This window comes from Argiope bruennichi, chromosome 11, assembly GCF_947563725.1.
Source record: "Argiope bruennichi chromosome 11, qqArgBrue1.1, whole genome shotgun sequence".
In the NCBI taxonomy this organism is placed as follows: Eukaryota; Metazoa; Arthropoda; class Arachnida; order Araneae; family Araneidae; genus Argiope; species Argiope bruennichi.
In genome coordinates this window covers 1837028-1849263 of record NC_079161.1, presented here as the reverse complement: position 1 = coordinate 1849263, position 12236 = coordinate 1837028, and the positions used below count along the sequence as shown (strand labels likewise).

Genomic DNA, 12236 nt, shown 5'->3' with positions numbered 1-12236 from the left:
CTATAAGCATATACAAAAAAATATATAACTAATATAAATACAATTTACTTACAAAAGCATGCAACTAACCTAAAAATAATTTAAATCATTGAAAACAGGTTAAAAAAAAACTACTTAAAAAACGATGTACTTAAAACTATAAGCATATATAAAAAATATATAACTAACATAAATACAATTTACTTACAAAAGCATACAACTAACCTAAAAATAATTTAAATCGTCCCCATATAATGGTTGTCATGGCAACAATCAGAACACTAAGCGCATGCGTGAATTTTCTTCGCCACTTACAGTAACGCAAATTCGTGAATTTTTTTTACGCCAGTTGGGGTAACGCTATGCAGATTATACATTTTTAATTTCCTTTATTCTGTGTTATTTTAATTCAAAAGTACTTCAGAATGAATCTGAAACATGGATTAATTAACAATGTTTAATTTTAAATGCATAAAACATTAAGAAAATAAACAGAATCGTTTGAAATAATCCGCCGAAAAATGTTAACCTAAGCCTCATTACTGTTGGGAGAAAAACAACAACAACTAAAGCCTTACTCATTTGGCGGTGGGGAAAATGGAAGATTTTTTTTGGCGGTGGGGAAAATGGGAGATTTTTTTGGCGGGAAAGTTAGTTTTTAATTAATAATTAAAATTCTAATTAAAATTTCAAAAAAAGGGACCCCAGGTGCACATTCCCGACCTCTTAGGTATACATGTACCAAATTTGATAGTTGTAGGTCAAATGACCTGGCCTGTAGAGCGCCAACACACACACATTGAGCTTTATTATAAGTATAGAAGAAATAAAATAAGTTAATTTAAGGTAACGTTGAAAGACGTGCTTTGTTTTCCCCTGCCAGAGAATCCTTTTGTAATACCACCCAAAGAAAATGAAAAGGATGCCGAAATCATGTGCTTATTGTTATATGCCCTTTAAACTATTTTACGGAAATGGGTAAAATTTTCAACGATATTTTAGATCTTGTTCTTTTGATTGGCTTCAAAATCTGTGTTTTTATTTATAAATTAGTAAAAAATATAAAATATCTTTTTAAATGCATTACTTGCTTTTTTTATTAGATGTTTTAATGTAAAATAAGATTTAGTGACAAAATTTATTATACTTTGAAATATATTGATAAAAAAAAGATAACTCTCAAGACATTGCAAATTAAAAATTTTAGTTCTGTATAATTTCTCAACTGCTTACCCGAAAATACAAAATTTAACATCTGTTCGAGCTATTTTAATCTGGAGAATTTGGACATGGATTTGAAATCGAATGCTGCTATCTGTTAGTGCAAAATTTTCAAGAATCCTGAAAAAATTGTGTTTTTAAATTTAGGTATATAGAAGACTCCATGCTTGAAAAAATATTTTATACACTTATCGAGAACACATTACAGCAGTGACTTTTCACGTGCGATAATTAGTTTCAGAATAATAGACAATGGCAAATTTTTCCAGAAATAATAATAAGGTTTAAAAAAAAAAACTAGAAATGGTCTAAACTTTTAACCATCTCACTGAAAACGGTCCTTAGTTTGGGTGTAATGAAAAAACTCCATCAGATGGTTGATCTTTAGTCCTGTCAGATTTTTTAACTGTGAAAATAAAATTCTTGACTTTTGAACGAGTATATAATACTAACTTCTTTTAAAATGAAAAAAACTTATTTACAAAGCTGCATTAACCATAACATTTCGTTAAGAACGCTACAAGATCCAATCTACACAATTTCGTTTTCAGTTCATTCTACTTCTCAGGGTTCTTTTTTTTCGAGTTGAGGCGTCAGTTCCTGCTCCCTCAGTCCTGCTTCCGTTTCACGGAAAATATCTCTCACGCAACAAATATAATTCCGATTCAAGGAGTTGCTCTTTAGTATAATTTTACAGAAAACTGTTCAATTACATTTTCTATTTCTTTACATTCTCCTTTTTCTTTTCAAAGTCCGATTTCAGCTTAGGTCCCGCCGTCGCCAAAATCTTTTCCGAATCGACGGCCACACGGATCGTGTCCGAGTGCCGCGCCCATTTTGAGTCCGGGTGGTACTACCAAGGTCTCGAGTCCATCGCCAACTCCTTTAATGACGTCCTGGTGCAGCTACAACGGCAAGCGAAGCCGGTCTTTAAGAACCTAGTGCTGGGTATTGGACTGGGATTCGGGGTGCTTCTTGTCCTGGCTCTGACCGCACTTCTGTTCGTTTACCGTCAGAACAAAAGGCGCAGAAAGAGTTACTGCTCGGTGAGTTCATCAGTCATTTGATCATAAAGTCAGCCAATAATGACAGATCTCAGATTATTCATAATCTTAATACTTTTCCACGTTTTTGAAAATAATTTGTTTTGATCAACCAATCGTATGCCATTGGCAAACATTAATTATGAAAAATCCCATTGGAGTGCGATCTTTGGCGACTTCTTTTTTGACGACTAATCGTTGGCATGTGGTTTAATACAAAAATATCGTGAAAATTTATAACGGACGTCAAAATCAGTTCTAATTAAAAAAATGCAAAATATTATGAAATCCAATAATTTAATACTTTTGGTTAAAAAAAATTAAGCAATTACTTAATTACTAATCACTACTGGCAATCAACTGGTTATTGGGATAAAATTCCGAATAAATCTTTTATATGTAAGCTAATTTTAATGGCTTCCTCACCAAAAGGTGTTTGAATATTGATAGACATGAATGCTATTTTAGAAGTATCGTATTATTAAGTGGTCGAAAACCTTAATCCCTTCGATAGCAGAAACACCGATCCTATCAATAAATAAATAAAATTACATAATGAACACTCGATATCGGAGATTAATGTAAATGATTCTACTTAAAATTCATCTCTTAATTGGATATTATTAATACTTATTTTTATTTTTAAATAATTATTTTTCATTTTTAAAATGTATCATTGGTTTATTAATATTTTCTATTTTTTTTATCATTTTTGATACCAGTAGCTTGGTTTATATTATTAAACCGGGAAATAAAATAACATTATACATTTAAATTCAGCTGGAACTCATATTATATAATATAGCAAATAGTGACGGGAATAATATAGCTACAAACATCTAAATAACAGAGTACTCGGTTCCACCATAAAAACATACTTTCAAAGGTGCATGAATCTAAAAATTTTGTAGATCACTGCATTGTTCTGTTCACTATGATATGTGCTACACTAATGTTGTCATCATTTAAGACCTTTCAGAAAACAAAGAAAAACTTTTATCGAAAGACCTTTGCTGTTTATGTATTGTTGCCTTTCTTTTTCAGGATATTTATGAAGGAATGTCCAATAGGAATAACCGGAGGAAATCATCCTTTAATCAGGCAGAACATCTGGAAAAACTGACCATTAGTGAAGAAGATGAACCCCAATTTATATACAAACCACGAAGCTCATCTGTGCATTTTGCACGGATGAACCGACAACTGAGCGACGTCCCGGAGGAGATCTCAGAGGATATCGAGGTCCTCAAATACAGCAAAGCCTCATACAAAGAAAACATCCCTGTCACAGAACTTTAAAATGCAACGGATTTCCACTCAATCTACAAACATTTTTCATGATTCAGTGTAAGTCATAATCTTAAAAGAAATTGATAAAACATTAAGCTAACATTAAAAATTTTGCAAAATCTATATTTTTGTAAAAATGCAAAATGTTTTGAAACTAAGGTGACTCAATATTTAAATATCATAGAAACTGATGTAACCAATTTTGTCTCCAACAGTGCAGTTTGAGAACATGTTTTGAGAAGTGATCATGTCTAATAATCTTTAGAATCTTAAATGTCACAAATGCCCATTTCTATTACATCTGGAAACAGATATTTTACTAATCTAGTTGGATACAACATTACGTTTCTGAAAAATAAATTAATGTGATTCCTAACGCAGAAATTTGAAATAACACCCAAAATAAAGTCGATTCCAGTTGCATCAAATTTAGGAAGAAATTAAGCTTAGAAAACTACAAATCATAATATTAATCATAAATGGGAAGGAGGAAGTACCTTACTTAAATACAAACAGATGTAAACCAAGTTAAATAAAATAACATACTTCTGGATTCAGAGCTGGATTTTACAAAGGAAGTTTGTGATAAAACAATGAAATTTTCAGTTTTAGCATCAAACTTGATTTTTAAACTCTAATTGAGGTGAGGAAGACATGTATTGAAATATGAGAAAGCAGGATAAAATACTCTATAGCAAAAATGAATTCACTGTTATAGATTCAATGATTGCTATTTTATGGTGCTATTTTTAATCAGCCATATTTAATGTATATTTGAGAATCCAACCCATTTATTTGCATTTTTAGATGTTCTATAAATGAATGCCATCACAAGACTATAGATAAATATTTGAATGTGCATTTCAATACTATATATTGTGCAGTTGGGCAAAGATATTAAAACAGCAAATTTGTTTGCACCCAAAATGTGTTCATATTCTTTTTCTTTATAATAATGTAAACATTTTTTTTTGTAATAAAGTTATCTTTTATTAAAAAAGTCTTAATCACTGCACAAATGAAATGTTGTACATACAAAATGAATAAAGTGTTCATGTCTTCCTTTCCACTTTTATAAAACTTGATGTATTTGAGAAATATTTTGCCGATTCGGTGCCTTTCTTCTCAGCAGCCTGGGGATTCACAATTTCAAGACCCTGAAATAATAAACATTTTTGTTCACAAAAACTTGATTGAGTGAATTAACCAAATGCCTGCATGAATTTGGAAACAATCTGACATTTTTACCTTTCAATTTTTAATATGTTTAAGAATTCATTGTTTATTATAGAATCTTAAAATATTTTTTTTCTGTTAATATCTTTATTACATGGTAGCAAGCATATGGTATAAAAATTTAATAAATTAATTGATATAAAATTTTTAAAATGTTATTATCAGGAATATACAACTTCACAAAATGCCAACAACAGATTTTTAAAAAATGAAATTTTTTAAGTGGTTTTAATATTCCATTCATTTTTTGATGTACTAGAATATTTTATCAAGAAAATTGAATTTCTGATATTATCATAAACATTTGTTAATCCCAGAGCAATGACTGATGTTCAAATCTTTAGAATAGGAAATTGAATCTACCTGTAATGGAGTGAAAGCAACACTTGAGGCAGTTCCAGAGATCTGTCGACGAACAGAGGTACTTCCACCCCACACCTGTTGCCTCTGTAAATTTTTCTGTAAAATGCATAATTACAATTAAATAGAATTTTTGACAAAATTGATATTATATTCAAAAAAGAAAATTCAAATGTTAAGGACACAAACTTTTTGAACTATTCAATAGAATAAAACTATTTTGAGGAAAGTAAAAATGACAGCATTTTGAGAGATGTAATATTTTCTTTCAGACAGAAAGAAAAGAAATAATGATTTGACAGCAGATGTTCTCTGTAAATAATTCATGTTGTAATTAAAATAATCTAAAATGTAAGAAAGCAAGATCTTGAAAAAGCACATAAAAATTTACTGGAGCCAAAATTTAAAAATCAAATGGAGTATCACTTATATACACTTCACCAAACTATCAAAACAAATAAATTTATTTAAATAGTAAAATATACATTTCAGACTTCCCCCCCCCAGATATTAAAGAAATAACTTACACACATTGGCATATTACATGCCTAGCAATAAAAAAAAAATAATATATGTCATTGTGACTAATTCAAGCATTAATTTTCTGGCATATTGAACTGCCGAAAATATATATGAATAAAACATAACGAAAACAGGTAAATATATAATTTTTCTCCAATTGAAAAATTTATTTCTCATGAATAAACATAAAATCTTACATGTATCTATTAATAGTGTTCAAAGATTAATTAGATGAATATCTGAAACAAGTAAGAGACAACCAACTAAGACTAAGACAAGTAAGAGAAAAAACCAACCTGTAGTGTTTTTGAAATTCGCACTTTGGTCTTTTCATCAATTTGGGGGGCACGGATGCGACCTGTACCGGCCTTGCCTACTTGACCAAGGCTGAAACCTAAATCATCCTGGTATGCATCTTCTTCAATCTGAAAAGATCAGAAAATGTAATAAAACTAAAAATTACTCTTTTAAATTTAAAAATTAATATAATACTTCTTACTTCACCAAAGTTCATTCTATTAGCTTGCTTCCGGAATTCTGTGATAGCATATCTTTCTTTCATTTTTCGAACCCTGTAAAAGAAAGTGGAAGAAATCGCATCTCATTGAACATCTAATAAAATAGGAAAATATCCAGTTTCACCAGTTGCATTAAAAATTGTCATTATATCATTTTCCTTACATCAAAATATATATATATATATATATATATAAAAGGTATTGCATCTATTTTATTGAAAAAATTACTTTTCAAAATAATGTTTTAAAATAAAAATCAATTTAAAATTCGATAAAATAAATTTCAATTAGAATTCGATATTGAAATAGCCCCCAATTATTGCAAAACTAACAATAAATTTCACTAGTTTTGCAGTTAAAATAAAAACTGAAAAAAATTTAGAAAATGTGTGACAACTGCAAAATGACATCTTTATAAGATTCTTAAAAGAATTAACAAGGGATCAGCAGAAAAGAACTAGAATAAAATCACTATATTGTAATGCTTACAAAAAGAACAATTCATATATGATAAAAAGTTAATGAAACTGGATACCCATGTGTTTTTTATGACATTATATAAGAAGAATATTTTTAAGCCTCTTTTGTCAAATTATTTAACGAAAATATGAGAAATAAGTACATTTCGAGAGTGCAGAGTTGATAAGAGAGAACATAATTACAGCCCTTATAAGATAGATATATTTAACATCTGCACAATGAACATTTCCTACATTCTTAAAATATTAAATACATAAATGACAATTTTTATTCAAAGTCTTCAGAAAACTTAATATGCAAAGACACTTAAAAAAAATCATTTTGATGCAAGATTTTAATAAAATTTGTGGAATAGCTGTTTTTAACTAAATTTGATTTTAGTTATTGATACTTCACTTTTATTTATTTTTCATCATTGTACTAAAATTGTTGTCACTGATGAGATTGTGAGGGGGAAAAATGTTTAATAATATCTACTCTAAAGTAGCAAACTTTTATTATTATGATTTTGTCAAGTTTTTCAACTATTGAATTCTTAAACCTCAATAAAATTCCGAAATATCCTTAAAAAGTATAATTTAATTCTAAGAAAATTGTACTTTTTTTTTGCCATGAATATTACAGCATACTTTTCACATCTCTGAAGATTTATATATCTTTATATATAAGGACTTACATTAGGGTGGAACGAAAAAACGAACTTTTGATTTTTAATTTGGAATAGTGCGGAAAAGTTGCCTTTTGATGTAGATAAAATAAATTATAAATATGATCAATATTAGAGTACATCTTGAGGTGCCACAAGAGCATTTAAAGATTTAAAAAATTGAAATTTTTGCTACATTTTAAAGGTTTTTTTAACGAAATAATCAACTTTTGATTTTAAATTTGTAGTAGTGTGAAAAGACAGATAAAATATAGATAAGATAAATAAAAATGATAAAAAAAATAATCGAACACATCTTGTGGTTCCATAAGGATATTAAATTTTCATAAAAACACACTTTTTGCAACTTTGTAAAAATTTTTGCGAGTTTCGATTTGGAAATAAAAAGCTTTAAATAGGCGTTATAATATGAATAGAAAAATAAAAACAATTTTACTCTTGCATTGGTATGGCATCTAGCAAGTTGAGTCATCACTGAAGTAGATGTTTTTGAAGGGAGGCTGAGTTATGTCTGCATTTGGTTATGAGATCAGAGCTGGTGCCGAGTTCAGTTGAGTTTGAATCTCCGCTCCGTCTGTTGTGTAACGATTAACATAATTGATTTGTGTATTTATGCGTTTGTGTACTTTGTAGTTAATAAAAATGGCTCAAGTTAAGTTAGTAAAGACAAGACAAATGTCAGAATGCCCTGTTTTTGGGAAATTTAGTGATTTGCTTGAAGTTGAACTGCCTACTTACGAATCTGTTATGAAGTGCTATTGTTATATTAGACATAACCTCAAAATTGCTTCAGAGAAGGATCTTTCTGTCAGTGAAATATGTGACACTTTAGTTTGCAAAATAGAACAAATATGGTCAAGAGCTTCTATTCCCAATATATCTAGCAAAAGAATCTTACAAATAATAAAAGCTTATCATGCTAAATACAGGAATTTATTAAAGTCTAAAAGCAGAAAAGATTCAAATAAGTTCGATTCCAACCTCAGAAAATTTAGAGAAGCTAAACGTTTATTTAATATTGCTGCCTATAAATGCGTAAACTTTAATACTTGCATTTGTATAAAAGAAAACAAAGTACCAGTTATGGAACAAGAGTTTCTAAACAGTCAACGCTCTAACAGGAAAATAGTTATAGGTAATAATTGTTACGTAAGCATGTTGCCCCGCCTCTCACTTGTAACGCCCTCTAGTGGTATATGTAAAAAACCATCAGTCTTTGTAACATCATCGACGAAGCAGCAACGCCGAAAGGCAAGGCTCAATCCAACTCCCGAAAGCGGAGAAACAATAAAATCTTTAAAATACAAAAAAGGTCCGTCATCATTATCGAACCTCTCCATTCTGGTCCGTCGAGCCGGAGACGAATTAGCGAAACTATGGAGAAAAATAAAACTCAAAAAGCCAAAGAGTTAAATAGAATCCGTGGAAGGATAAAGGCGAAACTAACAAGTGTTAAAAAGTTTGTTGAAAGTAGTTCAACGGTTGAAGAAGAAAATAAGTTCATATTAAGCTGTCAACAAAAGCTGGCAATTGTGGAAGAAATAAAACAAGAATTAGAAATTTTATTCAAGGATTATTTAGAAATCGACGAAGATGAAACGTTAAGCCAAAAGTGTGATCAAGAAATGTTGGATATCGAAGAAGAAAGAAACGAATTAGAGGTAAGTTTGAAATGCTTACTCTCTAATTATAATGTTAACGAAAGTGTAATGCATAATATAAATGATCAAGATTCAAATTTGAACGCTTATATCAATCATATTCAATTAAAAACGAAACTTCCGGAAATTCCCTTACCGTTATTTTACGGAAAAATGGAAGAATTCAGTAATTTCAAAAATCAATTTATGTGTCTAATAAACGATAATACCGAATTAACGAATGATCAAAAGTTATTTTATTTAAAAGCTGCCCTCCGTGGTGAAGCTAAATTTATAGAAACAAGTGACGATACATTTGAGTCACTGTTTGCTGCTCTCGAAGAACGCTTTGAAAATAAGCGAGCAGTTGTTGATATTCACATTCGAAATATGCTAAAACTAGAAAAATTAAATTTTGAGTCTGCAAAAGGCTTACGAAATATCACAGACACAATAAATAAAAGTCTGAGAGGTTTAAAAAGTTTGAATTTAGAATGTAATGACTTAACAAATGCTATATTAGTAAATATAATATTAGAAAGACTTGACAAAGAGAGCAGAAAGGCATATGAAATGTCCATCCAATCAAAACAAATACCGTCATTGAAGGAGCTCTTGCAATTTTTAGAATCAAGAGCGATGGTACTCGATCAATTAGGAAAATACCCTACAAGTAACAAATTCCACAAGGAATTTCAAGGCGCAATAAATAAGCCAAAAAACTTTCTTCTTAATGCGAATAAACTAAGTAATGTAAAGCCATGTATTTTATGTAAATTGGAACATCCTTTACAAAGATGCTCTGAATTCTTAAAATTGAGTGTTTCGAAAAGAATCGAGCTTTTAGAAAAATATAACATTTGTAAGAACTGTTTGAAATTGCATAAACGACCCTGCAAATCCACATTCCGCTGCCGAAGCTGTCAAAAATCAGGCCATAATTCTTTGATACATCTGGATCCTAAAAGTACGCGCCTTGCAGAGGTAACGCCCCCAGACGCGGGGGAGCAACTTTATGTAAACAATGAACCGTCTGGCTCGTCGAGGTTCCCCCAAAAACTGACCCCTGAGGCTGAGTCAGCGCTTGCAAGTAACTCGAAACTATCTTCAAACCTTCTATGCACCGCGCAGTTATTTATTGAAGACGCATTTGGTCAAAAAATAAAAATAAAGGCCCTGTTGGATTCAGGGAGTTCGGTAAACATAATAACTGCAGATTTGGCCAATTCTTTAGATTTGAAGCGGGAAAAGGTTAATGCATCCATCTCTGGTATTAACGGAGGAGAATTCTTCGTTAAAAATAAATTAACCACTACCATTTTTAATGAAGACAATGATTTTTCCAGAACTGTATCATTTTTAATTATGCCTAAAATAACGCATTTAACTCCTTCTAAAGAAATTGATATCTCAAAAGTTAACTTCCCAAGTGAGATAAAACTTGCAGATGAGACTTTTCATATTCCTAGTAAAATTAATGCATTACTCGGATGCGAGTTGTTCTTTGATTTATTGAAGGCAGAAAAATTTAGATCATATGATAATTCACTCTTGTTACAAAATAGTGTGTTCGGATATTTAGTAACTGGAACAATCAACGGCAGAAATTCTCATTTCTTTTCTGGATTAATTTTTAAAAATGATAATCTGGAGAATTCTGTTAAAAATTTCTTTAACTTAGAATCTTTTCCTGGTGATAATACAGATGATTCAGTCGAATCAAAAACATATGAAGAAACTTACTGTGAGGAACATTTTCTTTCCACTGATAAGAGAGATAGTACCGGAAGAAATGTTAAATTACCAATAATTGAAGAAAAACGTTCTACTCTAGGCGATTCAAAAGAAATGGCGGAAAGACGTTTAAATTTACTTTGGAAAAGATTAGATAAAAATAAAACAATGGCAATACAATACAAGGCTTTCATGGATGAATATTTCCAGTTAAATCATATGGAAGGAATTTTAGATTCTCCTGAAATTGCCAATAGTGAATATTATGTTCCTCATCATGCCGTATTTCGTCCAAAAAGCACATCAACAGCCTTTCGTGTCGTTTTTGATGCATCTGCACATTCTAACAATGGCGTTTCACTTAATTCCCTTTTATTGAACGGCGGAACAGTTCAACAGGAACTATTTTGCATCATTCCAAAATTCCGAACATATCAATTTGCATTTAGTGCAGATATAAAGAAAATGTATCGCCAAACTTTGATCGCAGAAGCAGATAGAGACCTGCAAAAAATTCTGTGGAAATCTAATGAATTTGCTCCTGTGGAAACATACAAACTACGGACTGTGACATATGGAACAAAATGTGCTCCATTTTTAGCCACCAGAACACTCAAGGCATTAGCTGAGAAAGAAAAAAGTGAATTTCCTCAAGCATCTGCAGCACTTCTTACTGATGTTTATATTGACGACATTTTAACTGGTTCAAATAACTTTCCAGAAACCAAAGCTTTACAACAGCAGTTAATAGAACTTTTAAGTAAAGGAGGCATGCAACTTCACAAATGGGTTTCAAACCATCCTGAATTATTAGGGAATAAATCAAAACTTAAATTTTGAATTTCCAGACTTAACAACAGTTAAAAATTCAAAGATGTGTTATCATCAAGAATCCCGCCACCATAGACATACATTGCTTCTGTGATGCCTCAGTTAAGAACTACGGTGCAGTCATCTATGTGTTCTCAAAAAATAAATCCAGTGAAGTGAAAACAAATCTTTGTGCAACAAATCGCGAGTATGTGCAATCAATAATGACTTTATGAAAGAAGTTAAAAATCTTTGTGAATTGAATTGACTAACTAATATTTCTAATAATTTTATTTGAATATTTTAAATTTAAGTAACAACTATACTAAAATTGTAAGTTATCTTTTCAGATTTATTAATCATTTGAAGTGTTCTTCTAAAATGTAAAAAAGGTAAGATAATAATAATGGAAATTCAAGCAGCATCCAACTTCATGGTAAGCAAGGTGCAACCTTCTGAATTTTCAGAGGAAATTAATTATTTGTCAAAATGGCAAAATTAACTAAATTAGTACAACAAGTTTGGAAAAATTAGAAACGTAATTATTTGAATAATTTACATCTTAGAAACAAATGGCAGTTAACTACGAATAATGTAAATCTTAATGATATGGTTGTAATCAAAGATCCAGACTTGCCTCCATATAAATGGAGACTGGGTAGAATTCAAGAATTAATAAAAGAATAAAAGATTCAAATGGTTTAGTCAGAACTGTTGTAATAAGAGTTTCGAATGG

The 12236-nt window shown here is 30.4% G+C and overlaps 2 protein-coding genes across 7 annotated transcripts in view; one reads left to right on the top strand and one right to left on the bottom strand.

Annotated features, from left to right (window-relative positions):
- The window catches only part of LOC129957342 (uncharacterized), a 53333-nt gene extending 48078 nt beyond the window's left edge, over positions 1–5255 (top strand). For 2 of the 3 annotated variants that reach the window (XM_056069620.1, XM_056069618.1), the window contains exons 5-6: positions 1953–2246; positions 3288–4526. In XM_056069620.1, coding sequence (XP_055925595.1) covers positions 1953–2246; positions 3288–3542 — 549 coding nt within the window. In that variant the 3' untranslated portion in view covers positions 3543–4526. Of the gene's footprint in view, positions 1–1952; positions 2247–3287; positions 4527–5113 lie in introns of those variants that run through there. The other variant, XM_056069619.1, reaches the window with a different exon arrangement.
- Positions 4518–12236, bottom strand: part of LOC129957341 (U4/U6 small nuclear ribonucleoprotein Prp31-like) — a 47965-nt gene continuing 40246 nt past the window's right edge. For all 4 annotated transcript variants that reach the window (XM_056069614.1, XM_056069615.1, XM_056069616.1 and 1 more), the window contains exons 11-14: positions 6151–6223; positions 5948–6076; positions 5133–5228; positions 4518–4690 (exon numbers count right to left, since the gene is read on the bottom strand). In XM_056069614.1, coding sequence (XP_055925589.1) covers positions 4586–4690; positions 5133–5228; positions 5948–6076; positions 6151–6223 — 403 coding nt within the window. In that variant the 3' untranslated portion in view covers positions 4518–4585. The remainder of the gene's footprint in view (positions 4691–5132; positions 5229–5947; positions 6077–6150; positions 6224–12236) is intronic.